Raw genomic sequence first — 23,747 nt, 5'->3', positions numbered from 1 at the left:
TAAATATATTTTCTGGGTTCTTAAGCTGAGTTTCTTCTTCTATTCCTATTATTCTTTTAATAATGTCCTGTATGTTTTGTGTTAGGAAGTTTTTTGGGGTTTGGGTGTTTGTCATTATTGGTTTTTGTTTTGGTTTGGTTTTTCAAGGCAGGTTTTCTCTGTGTAGCCTTGCCTATCCTGGACTCATTTTATACACCACTCTGTCCTCAAACTCACAGGTACCAGTACCTGTGCACACACACAAAGAAGGAGAGAGAGAAAAATTAGATTTAAAATGACTTTGACCTTAATTTTTAGTATGATGGTTTAAATAAAAAGTAATCCCTCAGAGACTGATTTCTGTCTTTGCAGACACAGAACTTGAGGCCAGCACCACGTATGAATACAGGGTTTCTGCATGGAACAGCTTCGGGCGAGGATTCAGCCCATCTGTTCGAGTCAGCACAGGAGAGGCTGTGCCGCAAGGAGTCACGGCCCCCAGATGGGCCAGAGCAAGTGATCACGAAGACGTTATTTTCATACACTGGAAGAAGCCCATGCACCCAAATGGTATTGCACTTCAAAAATAGGGTTGCCGATTTTGTACATTCCTACAGTTTGGAAAAAGGTGTACTATATACTTGGTTATCTACTCAGTGGGAAATGTTCACATATAAAAGGAAAACCCTCGTGTCAGCTCATTGCTCATCTTTTTAAGCCAAAATAAATAATAATGCTAAAAATAAGCATTCAAAACTCCCAAATCATCGCATAGGCCAGAGCTGCTTTCAAGTAAGCAGAGTATAGTTGAAGTCAAAATTGTCCTGTCTTGAAGGCAAATCCTTTTAGTCAGGAGCAGAGATAAACATAAATAACACTTTTCTGAGTCCGTCTTCCCTCTGGTAGTATAATTGAGAACTACTTGAACAAAAAGCATGTTTTAAAATGCTACATGATCCTGTTTCTTTAAAGATTCTGTGACGGGAACGGTGAGGTCGCTCTGTAGTTAGAAGACACGCTCCACCATGACTGACTGTTGAGTGTGATCTCTGGAACCTGTGTGGCAGAAGGAGAGAAATGACTCTACCAGGTTGTCCTCTGACCCCCACACACATGCAGGGATAGCTACACAGACACAAATGCATGCACATCAATACCTGTGGCTGGGAAAGTTCTGGGACATGCATGTTGTTTGAAAATAGTTCGGGTGGCATGACACACAGCAGCGTTTTTCTGCCTTCCAGGTCGTATTATTTACTACATCCTTCTTCGCGATGGAAGGGAGCACTTCCGGGGAACAGCGCTGAGTTTCACAGACGCACAGGAGATTGAGCCACTCCAGGAATACACGTACCAGCTGAAAGCTTGCACAGCCGCTGGGTGTGCTGTCAGTGGCAAGGTGAGAAGAACTTGCCCAATTGTGGGGAGAAGGGTCCAGAGTGAGGGCTGTGTGAACATCCTGGAATGATTTCTCCAACGCCAGAAAACCGTGTCTTCCTCAAAGTGCCACTGGAGAGACTGTGTGCCTCCGTCATGGGATGTTGATGCTCACGTCTGAAAGGGGAGATTTGCACAGAGATTTAACCATATACAGTGTTTTATTAAGAGCAGAAACCCTAAGCCAGTGTCAGGGAGTCTCTCGCGCCCTTCTCCCACTGGTGATTTCTGGGTAGCCACTGTGGTTTGCTGTGATATTCCCCCAGCCAGTCTCGTGATGAGGGCTGGTGTCTATGAAAGAAAGCAGTTAATGCTCAATAAATGTTTGTGTTAGTGCCAAGCCTTTAAATTCTAAGCACATGAAGTTCATCTGGAATCGGAAGTAATTTGGGGGTGAGGGGGAAACCCATTCCAATCTTTGAAAGAAGCCAAGAGGTAGCTTATTTGAGAGATGCTTGGTCACAGTAGGTCCACACTGGCGTGGGATTAAACACTGTCCTTCCTCAGGGGGAAATGTGTTATCATGCTCACAGGACCAGATGAGCCACGTGATGCAGATACTCTGAGGCCACCTCTCGCATTCTATGGCTTTTACACAAGCCCATGTACTCTCTGTTTTCCAACAGCGTGCCCAGGCCAGTGTGCAGCCATCCAATCTTACACTTCTTGGGTTCCAGAATGTTGAAGCAAAAATAGAAACCTCTTTAGATGCTTCTCAGTCATAGGTACTCTGTTATAGCGGCAGAAATGGACTAGGACAGTAGTAGTCTACAAAGCCATAAAATGTCAAAATTACTTATTATGTCATCAAATTTGCCCGCACTTCAAAAAAAAAAAAAAAAAAAAAAAACGGAAGTGGATGAGCCTGCCATACAAATAAGTGACCTTAACACTTCATGAACAGAGCAGCCTTGCCAAGGGCTGACAACGGCCTGGATGAGGCACTGGGGTTAGAATGGAGGCTGGGAGTATAGCTCAGTTGGAAGAGGGCTTGCACTGTGCACAAAGCCCTGAGTTCAGTCCCCAGCACTGCATAAACCAGGGGTGTACTGCAGTCTCGGCATTCTCAGGAGAATCGGGAGTTCAAGGTCATTTTCAGGTAAAGTATGTTTGAGGCCAGCTACAAAATACCATCTCAAAAAAATAAAAATAAAAATAAAACAAGCAAATGGCCAAGTCACAACAGAATGCAGGTGATAGAATATGGAGAATTTGATGTCAACTGTGTATAGAATATGCAGCCCATGCACATAAACATGGAATTGCTATAACTGAGCCCCAACAGAAACTACTTAAAACATTGCGAGGGTATTTTGGCAATTTGTTTTCAATTTGATTCTGTGGTTCTGAGGCATAAATTTGGTAGTGTTATGTCACAATGCCAAAAGGTTGGACCACCAGAGAAGAAAAAAGTGTTACATGGATTTTTAAGGTTTGTGGCCTTAGCTACTTGTAGGTGGTGTTGCTGTGGTACAAGCAGAAACAAAAATGTTAAAACACTAGGATTATCTTCAAACTTCTCAAAACTATTTAAAGAGAAAAGGCAGATAGCAGGGTGGAAGAAGCAGATATTTTAAATGAAAAAAAAAAAAAAAAAAGTCTAGTTCAACGCTAGACCGGGAGCTGGTCTTGCTAGGAAGATCTATGTAAGAAGTGAAGGCAGAATGTTTAGATGTGATCATCAAAGGCATGGGAGAGAAACAAAAGCAGAATGCCTGGCGACTAGGGACAGAGAAGGCCTCGGAATGGAGAAGAAAGAAAACCCCTCAAAGGAGACTGGGGGGAAACAAAGAGTTAGAGAGGAAAACTAATCACCTGTCATTTCCAAGAAGCCAGCTTTCTGGGGAGGAGCCTGGGAGACACGCTGGCATCCGGAATGGCTCTGATGCTCTTCCTCTGGTTAAAGCTCCAGAAGGCTGGGGTCTGCACACGCTTACAAGAACCACGCAACACGCTGAGTGCGGCTTGTCAGCACCATTCGCTGGGACACGTGTTCAGCAGAGCCTCCTGCCCTCCACTGAGTCTGCCACCATGGCAGACAGGCAGGCTCAATCAGAAGTTAGGGTTCCCTGATAGGGAGGACCTCCTCCCCTTCCATCTGACCCTAGCCTAACCCGTCTCTTCAGGACTGGTTGCACAGTCTTCCTCTGTGGCCTGGCAAGGCTGTACCCCATCGGGGGGGAGGTGATCAGAGAGCCTGCCACTGACTTCATGCCAGCGACAGCCCCTGTTCCCCTTATCAGGGAACCCACTTGGAGACTGAGCTACCATGGGCTACATCTGAGCAGAGGGTCTAGGGAGGGAGGAAGAGTGGAATTGGGAGGAGACGAGGGAGGGGCCATAACCAGGATACAAATTAAATAAATTATAATAAATGATAATAATTAAAAAAAGGAAAGAAAAGTTATGGTCCCGACCGTCCTTGAACAATTCTATATGTTATACATAGCAGGGCCTGGGCCTACCAGATGGCAGAACAACCGTTAAACCAGGAATCAGATTTATCCTGTGGGAAAAGCATGTCCCCAACAGCAAGTTTTTATGCAGAAGCGTATTTTGACACCGTTGACTCAGTAACTGGCTGATTTTTCTTCTCACTCGGTTCTCTTTCTAGAGACACCAAGATAGTATACAGACGTCTTGGGAAGAATACAGGGGCCCCTGCTCCTGTGCTGCCTAAAGCACACTCCGTGCCAGCAAGTCCAGGCATGGCTTTTGCTCCACATTTACTGACACTTAACTTCACAAAATCAGGCTGTTAAAATGCAAAGACACTGGTGGGCCATATGGAAGAGAGTTCTCCAGAAAGACAGTCTGCCAGGCAGGTTGCACTTGTTTAAACTGAGGGCCGCACTCTGCCTTCAAAACTGTTGTCGGGACCTGTTGTGATAAATAGTAGTTGGGGACTTACATAATGTATTCAAGGTCAGATTTCATTGTTTAAATAGGATGAGAGGCAAAGAATGAAAAGCGGGGAACTGCTTCTCCCAGCCTTTGCTAATGAGATGCCACGCCAGACAGCAAGGCTCTAAAACAAAAGCGACACCTTCATTGATCAGGATTCCTAGTGGACAATGACAATAAATTGCTGTTTAATTTCCATGCTCACAGGTAGTCGCTGCTGCCACCCCAGGCGTCCTGGAGAGGGTCTCACCACCAAACATCACAGCCCGCAGCTCAGAGTCCCTGCACCTCAGCTGGAGCGTCCCCGAGAAAATGAGAGCTGTCATTAAAGAGTACCAGCTCTGGCTGGATGGGAGAGGGCTCATCTACACTGACACGAGTGACAGGAGGCAGCATACGGTCACAGGTGACGAAACGGAAATCTACCGGAGGAGACTTGTCATTGCGGTGGGCCGGAGCGAGCCTCCCAGGGGCGTGTGTTTGATATATGAGGTCACTTGGAAAGGACACGTTCTCTTGACATATGGTCAGGTCCCGCTTATCCATGCTAATCAAAGAGCCCACGGTGGCAGCAGTAAGCCACGGCGGCAGAGAACTTCAAGAATAATTTATATTTGGCTTTGATACGCAGTGTGTGAGGAGGGGACTTGTGTCCGTATTAACTTTTTTTTTTTTCCAAACAAACAGTGCGATGCATTTTCATTCCCCAAGGATCTATTCGCAGATAATGAGGCGAGGACAGCCAAGTGAGGGTTGGGAAGCAGGAGAAAAGTATGGAGATGCTGAGAGCAGGCTCCAGAGTGAATTTCTAATACTCCCTCCTTGACAGTCCCCTGCTTGGAATTTCTTGGTGCTATTATTTCTGCTATAATTAATAGTGATTGTATTATTTTGATCACGTATGATGTTGCCATTTTTATTGCAATAGTGTAGTGCAGGGGCAGAATGTTAGCTCAACCCTCATAGTGATCATAATAATAATTAGCGTGGAAACCTGAGTATTTCATTTGAAGAGAAAAACGTGTTTTCTTATCGCCTTGTTTTTAATCATATTCTTTAATCACACTACCTAGTAATTTAATACTTGGATTTTGTCTCTTTTAGTTTTCTTTTGCCTCCCTCACAAGCAAAAGCAGGCTGCAGGAGAGCAGAGGCCTGACCTGCCGGCTCAGGGCTGCACTGCTGATAGCTGAACTCTTGCTTGGCAGGCCAACGGGAGCTGAGCGAATTGGGGGAGGAACAGATAGCAAACACTATCTAAACACTGGGACGCACTAATTCAATTCTCATCTCAAACCTAAGAGCACAGGGATGACTCTCAGCTCTGCTTTATTGGGAAAAAGAAAAAGAAAAAGAAAAAGATGCTTTTGGAGACAAAGGTATTTAGTTCGTTACTGGGATTCACGGAGTCATTCCAAACACACCTGGAAGTCTAGATCCTGAGACCAGGGTTCTCCAAATTGTCACTATGTCTCCTCTTCTTTCTAAGACTTCACAAAGCGTTGACCTGCTTCCACTGGGCTCTGGGCCTTCAAAGAGCATTAGTCAAACAGATAACAAAATTTACAGAAAAGTTATGTCTGATTCTTCAGGAGTCAAAATGGATGCCGCACAGGTAGAAAAGCAACTCCGTGGCACTTCATTCGTAAGTTCCATGATTTTCTGCCGTCGAAGCAAGCAGCGATTGACAGGATCCCCAGTGTTCTTCCAGAGGTCCCGTAAGTCCTAGGAAGACACTTAGTGTGTGCTTGCACCCCTGCACCTCTTACTCCCCATCTGGAGATCATGAGCCATGGCAGTTGTGTGTGTATGTGTACATATATATACATGCACACACACACATATATTTAAATATATACATACATGTATTCATGCACAGATAGATGGTAGCCACTGCTACCAATGGCTACGGTCTTAAGAATACATAAAACTTCTAAAACTAAGATTGTGAGGGCTGGGGAGATGGCTCAGAGGATGCAGTGAATGCCTGCTGAGCAAGTGTTTATGTTAAAAAGAAAACAGCCATTTGCTGAGGTGTTACACATCTGTAACCCTAACACGGGGGGGGGGGGGGTGGAGTGCTGAAGGCGATGGCGTGGTGGAGACAGGAGGATTCCTGGAGCTCACTGACCAGCCAGGGGAGCCAAATCAGTCAGCACCAGGTTCAGCGAGAGATCCCGTCTCAAAAAATAGATGCTTGATCTTGACCTCTGACCTCTACAAACAAAGGCACTGGCCAGCTGCGCACACACACACGCGCACACTCACACACTTCTCACAGAGAACAGTTACTAAATCAGTTCATTAGCACTGTGCCCTCTAAGATGATTCTGTAGGGGAGGCTGACGAGCAAAAGGCCGCCGGTGCCAGGCCAGCACAGGGAGCAGGGCTGCCGATGAAGAGGATCAGGGTGTTGTAACTGAATGCGACTTAAGTTCTAAAGGTCAGAAAAGCCACCTGAACCCATGGACCAGCTCACACTGGCTTCACAATAAACCAAGAGACAAAGCTGCAGAACCGTGTCCCAGTTACATCTGTCCTCCTCAGCAGCCTCGCTTTGAATTGTCGCCCACTGAACTGGTTTGCATCAGAGACCGGCTTTGAGATGTCAGCAAACCAAATTCAATTATAATGTACAAACCCACAGGATGGATGGCCTCATTAATTATAAAATAATTGCAAAGTTCTTTCTTTCAATCCCTTCGCTCTGCTGATTCTTCCTGTCATTGTCATTCTTAATCAATATTTTCATGTCGGAGAGGAATTTGTACACACATTGGTGCCAGAGGTCCTTGCATTAGAGTCAGTATTTTAAAGCTTTTTTTTTCTTTTTATAGGTTAAACTTTTACAAAAATCATAAAGTGAAAATAATTCTTTAGAAGTCATTTTTAATATCTCTTTAATTAGTTTCTGAGATTTTCCTACATGGATGCTACATTTACATCTTTTATACCTCACTCTCTGTCCCCTCCAACTCCTCCCATGTCCCCCAACCGCCTCCCATATTTCTCTTTATTACTCTTACACATGAGTGTATGCACATGTGTATATTAATACAGCCCTAATACAGCCCGGCTGAATTCACTTACCGTTGCTCAGATACGCATGTGTTTGGGGCTGACCACTCGGTAACCGATCAGGAGGGTCCTCCCTCGGGAAAGCTGCTTCTCTCTCTTACTAGCCATTAATTGCCTGCAGCGCTTCATCTAGGGCTGGGGCCTTGTAATGTTCCCCATCTACAGTCAGTGAGTGGTCAGCTGGTGCTTTCGCTGTGCCCGTCTTGCTCAGCTGACCCTGTTACTGGGACTGTATAGGTGCTGGGTCTCTGTCAGTGTGGAAGACACTGTCTCGCAGCAGACATTCTTGTCATTTAGCTCTGACAGTCCCTCTGTCCCACTTCCGCAACATTCCCTGATATCGTGTGTAGGGCTTGTACTGCAATGTAGCTACCGGGGTTGCACACTCGCAGTCAGCTGTGCTCCGCATTTTGACCAGTTGTGGGTTGTGGTGATGGTCTCCAAAGTCATATGGTCCATGCATCTGTTTTAAATTTCACATGGGCAATAGAGCCCTAAGAGGAGGAGTTCAAAGCTTGCTGCTCGCAGCTCCCGTGGACCAGTAGCGCTGCTAGGCAGGAAAATCTCAAAACCCAGGATCTCTGCCAGGGAACACCAGGTCCAGGCTCAGCTGACTGACGAGATGCAGAACAGAAGCAGTTATGATGTAATGATGTTTTACTGAGTCATTAGAATGAAGAGAAATAGTGGAATTTGCTTCCCCAGCTACCTTGGATGTTTGCTGGTTGGCTGCCTGAGATGCGAGAAATGAATGTTTAGATTTGTCTTCATTTCTAAACCCTGGTATTCCTTAAGCAATGGTGCCCTAATGAAGTTGTAGCACTAGGCTTCCTGGAGCCTGAGGCATAGTGGTCCTAGGGATGGCAGGAGGGACTGCCAGCACCTTGCCACAGCCTTGTTGTCTCCATGCTTACTTTTAATTACCGCAAAGCCTCCGAAACATGATCCCGTAAATGCTTTGTGGGAATAGTGGCAAAGGCCCTCATCACGTGAAACCCATAAATTGCTTATAATCCTCTCAAGATGTTAAAAAAAAGCATTAAGTAATTGAAGACAGGAAGTCCTCAGTTAATTATTTAGAGGTGTTATCAATGCTTTAAGTAAACTAGAGCATTGTCTGCTATCTCCCCACTCTGAGCCCCAGGGGACCCAGGAAAGAGCAGCTCCCTTCAGCTCATATTCGCTAATGCAAACAGCACATGGTAGCTTGTCAATAGAGACCTTCCCAGATCATTTATGACTAAATTCACCCACTGTTTTGCCCTACACACAACATTTGGATGGCAGCTATGGCATTTCTAACCAGCCTGTGTCTTAGGGATAGAGGGGAGGGTAAAGGATTACCTCGTGGCTGAGCTCACTGAGGCGGGTGAATGAATGAATGGCATCTTTCTTAGCAGAAGGTCTAAGAAGGCCTGTGTCTCTCTTAACTCCAGGGAAACTGTTGCAGAATGAATTACTTATGGGCTGATCATTACTGCATTCCAGTCAGAAGGCACATCCAGCCATTAAATATGAACAAGAGTCGATCTACCTTCTCCCATCCGTTTCAACATCATTGAAAGCCTTTTGTGCTAGATAATGGAAACTCTAACAATTCTGTTTACAACAGAAAGTGGAATATTAGCATGAGGCTGAAGGCAATACTATACACACCACTTTGAGAAAGAGAAAATGCAGTTTGAACATCTGTATGACAAAATGTGGAAGTCTTTGTGAAGGGTTTAGGTAACTTTAGATTACTCCATTCTGTAGTGACTATCTTTACCATCATGGTATGTATAACATTTTATTGGGCTGGGAGATGGCTCGGTGGATAAAGCGCTTCATTTCCCTTCTTTTAAGTCTGCTAGTAGCTATACAAGGAGCCATAGTCAAGAACCGTCTAGATGCTGATTTCTAAGGAATACAGAACTTCTCCTCAAATCCCAGGTATTCCACAGTCCACTGCCTAAGCGATCACTAATCCACCATGTTGTGTCTCAGTGGCTCTAGCCTTACTCTCTGTGTCGCCCATGTTTTTGTGTGTCTGAACGTATCAAAACTTGAGGGCAGCCCTCTTTCAATAAAGTAAACAGATAGCTGGGCCTAGAGCTGAGTTTTAGAGCCTTGAGCAGCTTGCTAGAAGCCCTGGGTTCAACCCCCAGTACTAACAAAACATCAATAAACCAACTAGACATACTGTGATCTTGCATCAACTGCACTCACTGAACAGTGTTTATGTCACTCAGTGTCACCTGTCTCCACACACCATTTCAGTGTGCTGGGAGCTTCCCAAAGTCTTTCTTCAAGGTTTTCGTTTTGTTTTGATTTTTGCTTTTCACTTTTTTGGGGTTGTTTTTTGTTTGTTTGGTTGGTTGGTTGGTTGGCTGGGGTTTTTTGTTTTGTTTTGCTTCTGAGACAGGGTCTTACTATGTGGCCCTGGCTATGTAGACCAGGCCAGCCTCAAACTCATAAAGATATGACTACTCTTACCTACTTAGTACTGGGATCAAAGGTGTGATCCACCATGCCCAACCAACCTTTTTTTTTTTTTTTTTTACTCTGTTAGCATTATTGTCATCTGGAGTCATTTTACACCAGAACTCCTCCTAACTCATCTGCTCCACCTTTAGGATGACACACTACATATTTGGAAACTCCTTAGAAAACAGCAGATAGCATTACAACACCGTTGGCTGCGTGCTTTGGAGTGGCACTCCCTATCTGAAGTCATAATGGACAAAACGCCTTTTCCTGATGATGTATGTGGAGATTAAAAACCAGAACCCAGCTGTTCGTTCTAGAGTGTATCACAAACATAACTGACATCGACATGGTTTTCTTTGCCAAATCATATTTTTATGAACCATCAGTGGTTTTTTTTTTTTTCAGTCTCTTTTTGACGCATATTACTCTTGAAAGTAATGCTGGCTGCAAGTGTGATTATAATGAGTTTGGTTATACGATGCCCCTTTCCCTTCAAAGAGAACATGATTCCCTGTAGGGAAATTCAGGGAATTATTCGCCCCAGTCATCTTTGCTATTCTGCGCTGTTAAATGCCTGCTTTGTCTCCCTGCTCTTGCCTTTCTCTGCTCAGCAATGCTATTTCCTACTCTTCTCTTTCAATATTGGGTACTTGAATGATGTTTTCTTTTCTCCCTCTTCTCTTCGACTTCAGGATTAAGTTACAGTCAGAATGGTCCCTTTGAGACGTCTCTTTATTTCCCTCTTCTCATCCTGATCAATTCATGAGTAGTTTTCAATTGGTGTGCCCTTTCACTGCCTGTTGCTAATATTTCACATACATATCTCAGTTTAAGGACTACCAATAGGGGCTCACTTAAAACGACAGCAAAACCTATTGAAATGTGTAGATTGTATTGAGTTCTACTGGGTCAGTGATAGGAAAGGTCACTGGGTACATGTAAATCACCGTGCCTGCTGGCAGCTTTTGCTTCATTACAGACTATTTAAAACAGTCCTCTTGATAGGACAAAAATAAATACAAGATCTAAAGCTTGGTAGGTTTATTCGGATGGTGTCGCCCTTGAGCTCATTTGTAGCTACACAAAGCAGTTACCTGGTCACAGCTTCAGGTGTGACCACTGAGGCACCTGGCAGATACTGCCTCGATGACTCTGGCCTTGGTTAACAGGCTGGTAATTGTCAGAACCCCAATGGCTCATTGGAGTCTCTGGCTTCTTACGGCCATGCTCTCCTGCCTCTGCACATGACTTGTAATAACACACAAAAGGAAAAGACTCGGGTGTGTATCCCCTCTTGGGTGTTTTGTGTTGCTGGAGCTTCCTGTAGGCTGTGAGCTACCTAAATCATCTTTCTCCTTATAGGACTATAGGGTACCTATATAAGTACTCCTTATAGGGTACCTGACTCAACAACTCCGATCTACCTTATTCAGCCCAGCTGTTCAGGCTGCAGCACGTTCCAATGTCTGGTATCCTGCACAGCTTCCTCCACCTCCCTGTGTTAGGACCTTATCTGTGAAATGAACAGAGACAGTCATTAAAGGGGCCCTGAATCTGTTAACACCCACGGAAGTCAACGAAACAATGCTTAGTAAACAATAATATTTTAGTTATGTTATTTATAATTTTTATTGTATGTATTGATGTGTGTGTGTACATGTGGGCACACATATGCCTTAATGTGTTTGGACACCAGAGGATAACTTTTAGGTGATAACTCTCTCCTTCTACCATCTAGCAATCAAACTCAGGTCATTAGGCTTGGCAGGAAGCGCCTTCACTGGCTTCTACTGGCACCAGTCATATAATTTCATAACAAATTCCCTTGATTATAATTGCAATACCTCCAAAGCTTATTCCTGATTTGGAGGTCAACAAAACAGAAGCAAAAGCAGACAAACCACGGAAGCAACACTGAGTTCTGTCTCTTCTTTTCTGTCTGAACACCATCCTTTCAACATATTTCTTTCACTTGAAGAGCAGCTAAAATGCATACAAACAGTTATTGACCAAAACAATATTTCTAAGGTTGCTGTTATGATGTTTTCTACCATTCTTCTGTCTTGGTGGTGTTTAATCATCCCTGGCACACTTGAACTCATCTAGCTGGAGGCTTTCTGTGGTGTGAGAAGGTAGTACTTAGAACTGGAGCTGAGGTTTGCCCTGGATCTCATCTGGCCAGCCCCTTTCCTCTGTTCTTTGAGCTTCAGATTTGTAGTCTATGAAGCAAGAATAACAAGTCCTATGTGGAGAATATTCAAGGCAAAATTCTTCATATGCCTACTAGATTATCTGTGCTGTTAAATCTCTCTTTCATAAGCTCCTAACTCTGTCTTACGAAAAGCACATGGGTGGCAAGAATAGCATGCTTTGCCATCCATGTGTAACATGTGGTCTCGTGTATAACATGTCCCTGCATATAGATCAGTAACACGGGTTGTTTTTAAAACTAGTAGTATGCTTCACTCAAGCAAATGCTCTTTACTATTATTAATTAATTAATTCAATTTACATCTTGGCCATAGGCACCTCCCAATCCCACTCTCCCTACCACATCTCCTCTCCCCTATTCATTAGAATAGGGGAACCCCCTTACCCAGACACCCCAGCTCATCTATTCATATGAGGACTGAAATCCTCTTCCTCCCCTGTGGCCTTGTAGGGGAGTCCCAAAAGGGGGAAATGATCAAAAGGCAGGCAACATAGTCTGTGTTAGAAATACCGCCACTCCCTTAACTAGCGGGCCCATATGAAGCCCAAGATGTCCGTCAGACTCTTATTCTTGGGGTCTGTGCATGGAAACAACCTAGGTGTCCCTCAACCAAAGAATGGGTGCAAACACTGTGGTACATTTACACAGTGGAATACTACTCAGCCATTAAAAACAAGACAACCATGACATTTGCCAGCAAATGGATGGAACTAGAAAAGACCATCCTGAATGGGGTAACACAGATCCAGAAAGACACACATCTGTATTTACTTATAAGTGGATTTTAGTCATATAGTGCCGGATAGATATACTACAAGGCACAGACCCCAAGCAACCACTCTTCACAAGTGAATCTTTCCTGGATCAAGGAAATGAAACTTTGTATGACTCATTAGGCATGAGTCAATTAGGCATGACTCATCCCAGGCTTCCAAATGATATTTCGGGATGCTGGGTTTCTTTATTTCTAAACTCAACTCTCTTTGGAGACTCCATGGAGGAAGAAGGGAAGTCCCAACGACTAACACAGGAGTCGGTGATCACAATCTGACTTTCTGTTGCGTGATGTCACACCCTCAGTTCTTAGCTGCCAACTCGAAGGGCCAGTATGGAACTCTGTTGGGTATTTCTTCTGTCTACTTTGCAGTTTCTGTGGGGCCAACTCAAAACAAGGCTTAAATCCTGCTGATGCACAAAAGACTGTTTTCTCTATGGAAAATTAGAGGTTCTCTCTGAAAAAAAAGAAGCTAAAATGGGCCCTGTAGAGTTGTGAAGCAGCTTGGCAATCTTAGGTGGAAACAAACCTGGGTGTTTCTTTCATTTAACTCACACAGCCTTTTATGTACACACACACTTCAAGAGCAGGCCCAAGCTACTGAGGACAAACCGCCCAGGAATTAGACAGACTGAGACCATCCACCATTCTCTGTGGCTTCTCCTGTGGCCCTGACTTTCCTTTCATCCTGCCTTTTTGGGTCCTTCATTCACCATGGAGACTCTTGTCTGCAAATGGTTCAGCAACTTTCCTTTAAGACTCAAAAGCCTACAGTTATCACAAGACCATTATTATGTGTACCAAGTGTTAGGGTACATGTACTATTATTTTGTTTTATGTGAATGTGTAATGGTTTATATAATAATGATGCTTAGTGTGGTATTTCAGGCCTATAGTGTACACTAATAACACCCATCTTTTACCCAATCCCACTGCTTCCTGACTTCAAATAATGACTATTTTACAGTTAGGGCAACTGTTTTGGGTTTTGGATTTTTTTTTTTTTGTAATTATTTATACAAATGAAAGTGAAGATGCAGTGTTTCTATATCTGGCTCATTTCATATAACAGTGTTTACTAGTTCTTTCTAGTTTGGATTTGAATAGCAGGTTTTTATTCTTTGTGGCTGAGTACCATTCCATTGTATTAGATAAAGATATTTTCTTTGTCCATTCACTTGACATAAGCATAGACATAGCTAGGAGGGGGACTCTCAATTGAGGAATTGCCCCCATCAGAATGGCTTGTGGTCATGTCTCCGAAGCTTTATCTTGACTGCTGATGGTTTGGGATTGTTAGCGGGCTCAGTCTTGTGTGGGCAGAGCCATCCCTGGACAGGTCGCCCCTGGGCTGTGTAAGAAAGGTGCAAGCTGCTCTCTTCCATGGTCTCTGCTTCAGTTCCTGCCTGAGATTCCTGCTCGAGTTCCTTCCCAGGCTTGTCTTGATGGTAGACTATAACCTGTAAGATGTAATAAGCCCTTTTTCCCTGGGTAACAGTTGGTCATCACAGCAAAAGAAAGCCAACCAGGACAGTCAATTTGGAATTGGTTCATCTCCAGGGTGAGAAATCAGAGTCAAGTTTCAATACTCCAAATACGCCACCTTTCCCAGCACCATTTATTAATAATGTGTGTTCGTGGTGCTGTTTGTGGACTTGCTGTGTCATTAAGAGATGACAGTTTCTTTTTCCTAGTCGTGAATTTTCTTGCTAACCTCTGTGTTACAAGTATGCTGTTCATCTCATCAAATTTGGTGCACCTCTCTGACGATGTTTTTTGTTTTTGTTTTTGTTTTTTCTTTCGTCTATCCATTCTAAAATTGTCTTTAGCACCTGTTGCTCATCTGGAACTAGACAAACCATAACACAAGAGACAAATAGAGGTGGGGATATCTTTTTTTTTTTTTCCAGATTTTCTGGGAAAACACTTTATCTTCATAAACTACCTACAAATACTTTGTAGGCAGTTTATACTATCTCTACTTAAAAAAAACAAATTTATTTTATTTTTAAATATATATATGTGTGTGTTTGAGCCTGCAGGTGCCCAGGAGGCCAGAGATATCAGATCGCCTTGGAACTGGAGTTTAGGCAGTTGTGAGCTGTCTCTCACAGGTGCTGGGATTTGAACTAGGAGAGCAGCAGTGCTCTTAACTTTTGACCCAGGCCTTCACTCCTACATGTTTCACCTTCTGCCTTCTATACTTGTGTCTAAAGAGGAAAGATAGAAAACTTTGCTACAAATAGATTACATTGATTTCATTGTTCTTTAACGAGCACTTGACAAACCAAGGGGAAGAGCCAAAAAAGCAAAGTAGATTCTGTGGGCAGAAATGCTTATAGAACCATAAGAAAGGACCTGTTTGACAAGATCGTACTTTGACAGCTATCACATCTCATAGCCCTTACCCCTGCCATGTTTGTTCACAGAGCTCTTCTCTAACATAAGATAAACCAACACTGAACTCATAAAATGAGCACCGTCGATGAGTGGAGGCCAGAAACCATTCAAAGATGCCATCCCTATTTGCAGGAAATGTGTGCTCTAACAAAGAAAGAGACTGCGTCAGCTGAAATGATGTCTCAACAGTGGAATGGAAAGGTAGACGTCACAAGGCTGAACCAGCTTGCCATTGCAACTGCTGACTTTCAGTCTTGGATGTCCCCTTCCATTTTCTCTGAGTTATTACGATTTATCATCTCAGCATTTTCCTGTAAGCTTGTATTAAACCTATACGATTTGTGAATCACTTAGATCTTTAGACATATTCCTCATCTAAAAAAATCACGTAAATATCAGAATTATGTAAATCCTCCCTAGCCACCAAATGGAAGATTATAATCAAATAAGGAACTGCATCTTACCGATAAGTCTGTAAGGAGACACAGAAGGCCCTGAGGTTGGGTGCTGAGCAGCTCCAGCTGCCTCGGGTCACTGCTTCTACACTCTAGTCCTGAATGAATTCAAGGGGTGGTTTCTACATTCATTTAGTAAGCACCTACTATGTGCTGTCCCTACTGGGAGGAAACACTGATAAGCAAAGGTGAATCCTGGCTCTTTCAGCGGTTATGCCTCAGCCAGAAAGACAAGAAAAAGACACCTACTACATCAGAAATACAGAGGGATGTGCAAGGAGAGAATTATTTCAGGGATAAAAAGGAACTAGTGGGGGCTGGAGAGATGGCTCAGAGGTTAAGAGCACTGGCTGCTCTTTCAGAGGTCCTGAGTTCAATTCCCAGCAACCACATGGTGGCTCACAACCATCTATAATAAGATCCAGTGTCTTCTTCTGGCATACAAGTGTATATGCAGATAGAACATTTTATACATAATAAATAAATAATATATATATATATTTAAAAAAGGAACTAGTGTAATCGAGAGGAAGAATCGCGCCACCAAGTGTATAAAATTTTTAAAAAGAATTAAAATTAAAAAAAAAGAAATGCAGCTGGAAGTTTGTAGAAAACATGCATAATAAGCACAGAGTAGGTGCTTTGAATCAGCTTAATAATTTGGCTGTTGACAAAGCAGGAGTTGTTTAATTTTTAAAGAACACTTTGGTACTATTTAATTTTTTTCAAGAAACAAAAAAGAGACCTTGTAAGCCTCAATATACTTCTTGTTGGATGCCGCAGAGCCTTAACGTTGCACCTGCTGATATAAAATACTACCTGCCATCCCATTTCATCTCCTCATATAAGCTACATGCTATAGTGATTCCCCATTTTACAGATCAGTAGACCGAGGCAAAAGGAAGCTCGGTAACTTGGCCAAGGTCGTCAGCCACAGAGCAGTGACATATAACCATGGACAACTTCCGTCATAAATAGATCAAGTCTTTCTTTGTTCCCTTCGAGGCCTTACCGGGAATTGCTGAGCCGTGTTCTTTTATAAATGCAGAAGAAGTAGATAAGTGCTTCGCCCTCATTGAAACACCCTCAACCTGTGTGCAAAGACAAAAGCACCCAGCATAGGAGAGCGGTTTGCTCGCCTGGTGAAGAAGTGCAGTGGGTTGTGTTGCCTTGTGTTTTGTTGTCTTAAGGTGTTGGCTGGTGTTAACGAGAACTGAATACGGCTTGAGGCTAGAGAGTGATGCCTCTAACCTTCCTTCAAGATCTTTCCTGCCCCTCTTCACATGAGAAGCAGTTTCAGGGGCTGGAATGGCTAATGTGGAGAGGAGAGTACTCAGGGGGATTTGGTAACTGTCTGCAAATATTTAAAGGACACATAATGTGGAAAGGAAATTAAACTTGTTCTATGGGTCCCCAAGGGTGGAAGAGACAGGAATGTTTTACCACAATGTAAGGAAAAACTTTCAAACAAAACAAGGAGAACCCAGGTGCTCTTCAAGACGGAATGGGCTGTTCGGGATATGGGTACTGTGATGCAATGAGTGGGACAGGCTCAACCATGTCACATAGGGGAGACCTGAGGAGGATGAACTTTATTATTAATATGGGAATGTTAAAGTATCCCCCACAACTGAGCATTTGGAAACTCTTGATCAGTGTAACTGTAGGAAGTTTGTATCTTCAGAGAAACAAGGTCATTGATGGAGCGCTTGCCTGGCCTCTGTGAGGCTGTGTTCCAGCCCCAGTACCATTAAGACTGTGTGTTGCAGAAGAGTCTTAAATGTTTGCAGAGCACATCCACAGCTCGGCATGTAACTTCCGGTGCTTAATTGTTAACGAATAACCCCCTCACGCTGTGCTGTATTTCCTCTTGGCTCTTCCAGGTCTCCAGCCATACACAAACTACAGCTTCACACTTGCGGCCTGCACAGCTGCCGGATGCACTTCCAGCGAGCCCTCTGTGGGTCAGACCCTGCAGACCGCCCCTCAAGGTAACGAGGACATGTCTGTGGTTTGGAGAAAAGGTCTGTGTGTGCTATTTTAATTAGCTTTATAAACTCTTTTGTAGCAAAAGAAGGCAGCAGGAAAAATTTTGACAGGAAAAATTAAAATAATATCCCATGTCCGCTCTTTTTCTACAGGGTTGAGGGAGCCATTCGCTGCCACTCACAGTGCATTACTTGAAATTCTTTGTCATTGAGAATTACTTTTTTATGAGAAAAAAAAAATACAAACTTGGATATGAAATGCCTTGAAAACCCAAGCATTAAACTGTTTAACTAAGGAGTACCAAGCCTGCTGCTAAAGCTGACAAAAATACCCGCTGCCTTTAAGAAATTACAACCAAAAAGAGTGATAATATAATCACCAGGTATATATGAAAAAACATAATCTGAGGGAGAATGAGAGGTTAGAACCTATCGCAGGAACAGAAAGGCTGTAGTGGCCCCCAAGGGCAGGGATTTGCAAACACATACACATGCACACACATAGACAATGGGTGAAGTACACTACCAGGCTATTTGAGGGAATGTACAGAGAGCTTCTCCCATGTTTAGAAGACAAATTGGCAATGTCTGATAAACTCAAAATCTTAATTCCTTAACACAGCAGTTCAGTTTTCATTATTTATGCCTGAAACTCTTCCACACGTGCACACGGGGACCTGTGTCAGGATGCCTGCGGAAACATCATCCTGCTTAATGCGATTTAAAGTTTGTGGGAACGGTGATCTGCTAAGTAAAATCACATTGTGGGGCCAAGCTGATCTGTTCCTAAAGGATGCTGGAGAGTACACACTTTATGTGTAAAAATGCAGCAGGCTCCACTCATTTCTAAAGATAAATACACATGTAAAAAAAGAAGAAAAAAAAAACCATTGGAAGTATCAGCCCTGTGGTGTCACTGAGCTCCTGTGGCCTGGAACCTGGGAGTGTGAAGTCATTCCCTTTATGGAAGAAATTACGCTCAGTAGCCTGTGCTAGTGGCCTAGTGTGTGTCAATCTTTAGTATTGGCCTGTTTCACAGATGGAGAGTTGAAAGCAGACATAAATACCTATCTAAAGAGGACCACAGTGTCTGCCGCCATGTTAGAGTCCCAAACCTCTTGTTCATTACTTTTCTACTGAAAGGACTGTTGTACCTTGGAATATTAGGCCTAAAATCCTACCAGTAAATGGGGAATAAAGTGGAAAATTCCACATATGGGGCATATGGCTCCTCTCTAGGAGCTCACTAATGATGCTCTCTATATAAAGAATGCTTCATGTCAGAGAGCTTGGTGTTCCTTTGAAAGGAAGAGAGCAGCAGTGGATTTTTTGGAAAGGGAAACCATCAAATGGGTACTCTGATGATAACAGGTAATTGCTAAGAGGTGATCATCCAGTTCTGGCTAACCCTCAAGCCTGACAGAATGAGGGGTCTCTGCTATTAGTTTATTCACCAAACCCATATTCTTAAGCTATTGGGTTTTTCAATGAATTTATTTCCCCACTTCCCATTATACAATTTCTTGAAAGGGTCTAGGTTTTAACTTGAAAATAACTTTAAATGATACAGGGGAATGTGATATAAGAAACACCCTCAGTTTTTTAAGGTGATGAGTGATTCCCTTGCCACAAATACCTGTGTAAAGAAATAAGGGTTTCTCCTGGATAGCAACATAGCTTTAGATCCACTCTCTGGTTATGTGTGCATGCATGTATATATGTATGTATGAACATTCGTGAATAACCTGTGCATGGAACCAATGTAGTCCCAATGCTTAGCCTGAAGCCACAAAGGGACAAATCATCAATGCCATTGAATACTGGTGTACCAATACAAAGTAGAGATAAATTTATCCTTTTAGTTTACTAACCCAGGAGCTGAAGAGATGGCTCAGTGGTTAAGGCCATTTAGTTCTAAAGGACCTGAGTTCAGTTCCCAGCACATACATGAGAGTACTCAAGTCATTTGTAACCCCAGCTCCAAGGGGATCTGACATATCTGGCCTCCAAAGGCACCTGAACTGATGTACACACACCCACATGCATGTACGCCAAAATACACACATGTATATATGTATATACATATATTTTTAAAAGTATATATACTTTTAAAAAAGTATATATACTTTTTAAAAGTATATATACTTTTAAAAATGATTTAAAAGTAAACGTTTAAATTACCAACACAAGTACAGTTTATGAAATGCCACGTTTGCAGTAAATCAGACATAGTTTGAAGGTCTAAGATTTGAGAGGGCATAGGAAGGAAATTAAAAGGAGCCTGCGTTCACGGCCATCCTGCTTCTTCTCATTTTATTTACCTCTAAACATAAAGTCTTAATACACAGCATGGCCTCGGGAAAAACTGGGCACACGTCTCTCCAGTCTTGTCCTCAGAAAATTGCGGCTCTTTTATCAAGTAGCGAGAACAATCTGGATCGGCTTATTACCCTATTTTCCTAGAACAGCTGCTGGCTCAGTTAGACCAGCTCATTTTAGAGTGGAATCACGCAAGCTTTCCCCTAGCCTCAATGTTGGAGATAAGAAAAGACCCAGGCTGTCTTGAGCTCATTCCAGATCCCTCACTCCTGCCTTTGGCTTCCTGGTGCCCCTCTGCATTCTTCCTGTACTCCATACACATCACTCTAGATCTTGGTAACAGCCCTACCCCCTTACGAAGGTTGAGAGAAGACAAAGGCTAAGCCCTCTTGGGGATTCCCTCACAGGTCTGTGCTCCGGCTGTGCCTTCAGTCCTTCATCTTCACTGCTCACTGCTCTCTACCCCACCCATTTCCCCGCCTTGCCTTTGCTCCTGTTCTCCTCTCTTTGCTACCACCAAAGCCCATCACCTCAGTCCGATACTGGCTGTTCCTTATCTTCCATCTTCTTTGTACATGATACATCATTTTTCAGAAATCTCACTGATTGTAAATAAAATGATATTTTCAGTTTTCTTTTCCATCCCTTCTCCCCTGCCTTTGTTCACATCCTTCTAATTTCTCCATCTTATCCTAAGTAGGTTTGTCTTCAATAGCTAGATTTCAGTTTTCTCATATTTCCTCTGATTCTTTCCCCATGTCAGAAAGGACATCTCTTGTGTTAGTCAGCTCCCTAAAATCTCATTTCATTCCGAGGAAACAAATCCTTATTGTCTTTGTAAAGCAGACAGAGGCCCCGAGTTTTACCTCTGCTAATTTGGTGGTCCTGACCGCATACTTTGCAATGGGAAGTCCTATCTTGATATCTTTCTCATTTCTGTAAGACTCAGACTCTACATGCTGCTCCTGTGTCCTCCAGCAGATATTTCTGTTCGATGTAGCTCACATGGCTCCTCTTAAAGCAATATACCCCTAGGAATACCTCCTTCCTAGCTCTCCTGATCTCACCTCACGGTCCATGCCAAGTCTTCTATCCTGGGTCCTCTTCCAGAGCCCATACTTCTCTTTAAAGATTATTTATACTACATAATAGTATCGTATTTATAAATCTACATTCACCATGACATACTGAACTCCTGGAAGAATAAGGATGTCTTTATCACCTCATTCCCAGGGCCTGACACAGAAGCAAATGCCAGGTCACGTAGAAGGATGAATGAGTAAATTAGCCAGTAGTTAAATACTCTACAAGTCTGTGGGTCCTTGCTATGATAAACTCATACGGAACTGGCTTTCATCAACAGATTTTAAGAAGCAAACCCACAATAAATATTAGGAATCCTTTAGTTAACTGACATTTGCAGAAACTTTAGAAGTGGGTGATAGCACACAAAATTCAAGCTCACTTTAGAACAAATCTAGTAGCAGTGTTCATTTCTGATAGTCATTGTGTCAAAGCAGCTTACCTTCTGATTGTGACCCCTGAACTTCCACGTGCTGAGCACTATCCTGGCATCGGAACTCAGATTTCTTCTTTCCGTACATTCCTCCCTTGAATTGCTTCAGAGCTGCCCTCTATTATAGGGAATAGGATTGTTTTCCTGGTGTCAATCTTCAATTGAAGAGTGGAAGAAGGGGCCAGATTCATACCCGGAGCTCATTCAGAACAGTTTGCCTAAGGCAGGTCTTAACTCTATAGACTATTTCTTCCAAAAGTCAAGGTAACAACAGCCCAGACTCACCCTGCAAATAAATATGTAGCACTTAGTAGTTGCTTTTTGGACATTGAAAGTGCATCTTCCTGATTAAATCTGTGGACATGTGGCTATGCAAGCTTCCATGCATGCAGAACTTGACTTTTGCTGGAAACGTGAACAGCTCCAAATTCTGACTTCTTGTTGTTTCATTAGAACCTCCATGTGAGCAGGCTGCCCTGAGGCGTGCATACCAGAAATTGCATGTACATTTTTGGTTCTTTGGCAATTTTTTGTATGTGTTTATGTGCGTGATATGTCTCTGTGTGTACACACATGTGTATGCAAACACACAGTCGTGAACACATCATTGTGTGCATGTGTGTAGAGGCCAGAGGTTGACATCAGATGTCTTTCCAATCACTCTATACCTTATAGATCCTGGCCTGGCCTCTCACTTGAACCCGAGCTTGCAGATTTGGCTCCTCTAGCGAGCTTTCTCTAAGGGTCTCCTATAATGCCAAGAAATAAGATTGTGGTCGGCCACTCCAGCTGCCTTTACATGGGTGCTGGGATTCACACTCTGGTCCTCGCACGTGTGACAAGCGCCTACCCATTGCACATCTCCTCAGCTCTTCCTTGGGGATTTCTGATATATCGCTCAAGGACAGAGAGATGAACTACAAAGGAGAACATAAAATCTTGAAAACTTATCTCTTGAATCAACAAGTTCACGTGCTGCTGGAGTCTGAATTCTCAATGAGGGGCTCTTTTGAATGCTGGTGCCTTGAGGTTCTTTGAAATCTATCTGGACTGTTTCCTTTCTTCAGCATGATGCTGAATAAATTGTATTTGAATGTCCCAAACATTTTTTTTTTCTCCTAAAAATGGCAAGAGCTTACCGTTTACAGAGTTACTTGCATGAGAGACACACTCAACCAGAAGCCATTGATTGCAGGGAGCCAGATAGAATGAGTCTTGTAGAAGCTCCTTAGAGGAGGTCTACCCAGAGCATGACAGCCTCTGGCCCACTCGCTATTCCACTGTCAGACTCTCCGTCAGCAGTTCTCTGCATCTGTGAGAGCACCTAAAGGGCTGGAGAGACGGCTCAGGGTTTAAGAGCACTTGCTGCTGTTGAAAGAGGATCTGAGTTCAGTTCCCAGCATCTACATGGTAACTCACACTCATCTGTACCTCCTGTGCCAGGGAACCTGGTGCCTTCTCCTGCCCTCTTCGGGCACTGCATGCATGATATATATACATACACGTAAATAAACACTCAGACATATAGACTAAAGGTAAATAAATCTAAAAACGTTCGGTTTAAAGGAGCAATTAAGCACAGACCTTGAGTTGTGTTCATTTCTGTATGTATATTTCCCTTTATGCTGAAGAATCAACTCTGTGAAATAGCGAGTCTTCTCTTGGTCAACTCTGTACTTGTTATAACTATCTAGGCTGCCTAATATTGGTGTTCTATGTGCAGACACAGATTAGTGAGTAAGACTGAGAATCCCTGCCCCCATGGAAATAATTATGCTTTAAAGCAGGAGAAGACCATCCAGCCCTAACAACATAAGCAATACATGAAGGAAATATAGTTGTAATGTCTTCAGGGTCATGAGGGAACTAGAAAGGGGTGTGTACTGGAAACTGAGTCAGAATCTCCTTGGAAAGGTTAGAATTAGGCAGCAAATGCCAAGCAAGCTGCGTGGATGGGGTAATCTATCCCGAGGACTGAACAAATAAAATGCAAAACCTATGCTGTTGGAGGCAGAAGTATCTAAGAGAAGTGCAAATCCTAGTGGCAGGACCTCGCTAGGCATGAGTGCACTAGAAACAGCTTCAGTAAAATGGCTCCTGTGACTGGGGAGAACAAGGTAATTGAAACCTTTGGAGAGTGGGTTGAGGCTTTCGGAGAGCAGAAAGCATGTCATTGGCCAGGGCCAGGGTGCTGAGGATGGCTCATTTGCATAAG

The 23,747-nt window shown here is 43.3% G+C and overlaps 1 protein-coding gene across 1 annotated transcript in view; it reads left to right on the top strand.

Moving 5' to 3' along the window:
* The window catches only part of Ush2a (usherin), a 665,632-nt gene that overhangs the window by 532,695 nt on the left and 109,190 nt on the right, over positions 1-23,747 (top strand). The window contains exons 52-55 of the mRNA XM_055609194.1: positions 352-549; positions 1,224-1,378; positions 4,528-4,726; positions 17,593-17,700. Of these exons, the coding sequence (XP_055465169.1) occupies positions 352-549; positions 1,224-1,378; positions 4,528-4,726; positions 17,593-17,700 (660 nt within the window). The remainder of the gene's footprint in view (positions 1-351; positions 550-1,223; positions 1,379-4,527; positions 4,727-17,592; positions 17,701-23,747) is intronic.

The sequence above is a fragment of the Psammomys obesus genome, unplaced genomic scaffold (assembly GCF_907164565.1).
Source record: "Psammomys obesus unplaced genomic scaffold, mPsaObe1.curated_primary_1811, whole genome shotgun sequence".
In the NCBI taxonomy this organism is placed as follows: domain Eukaryota; kingdom Metazoa; phylum Chordata; class Mammalia; order Rodentia; family Muridae; genus Psammomys; species Psammomys obesus.
Note: the sequence above shows the minus strand (reverse complement) of the source record. Positions and strands in the feature narration are given on the sequence as shown.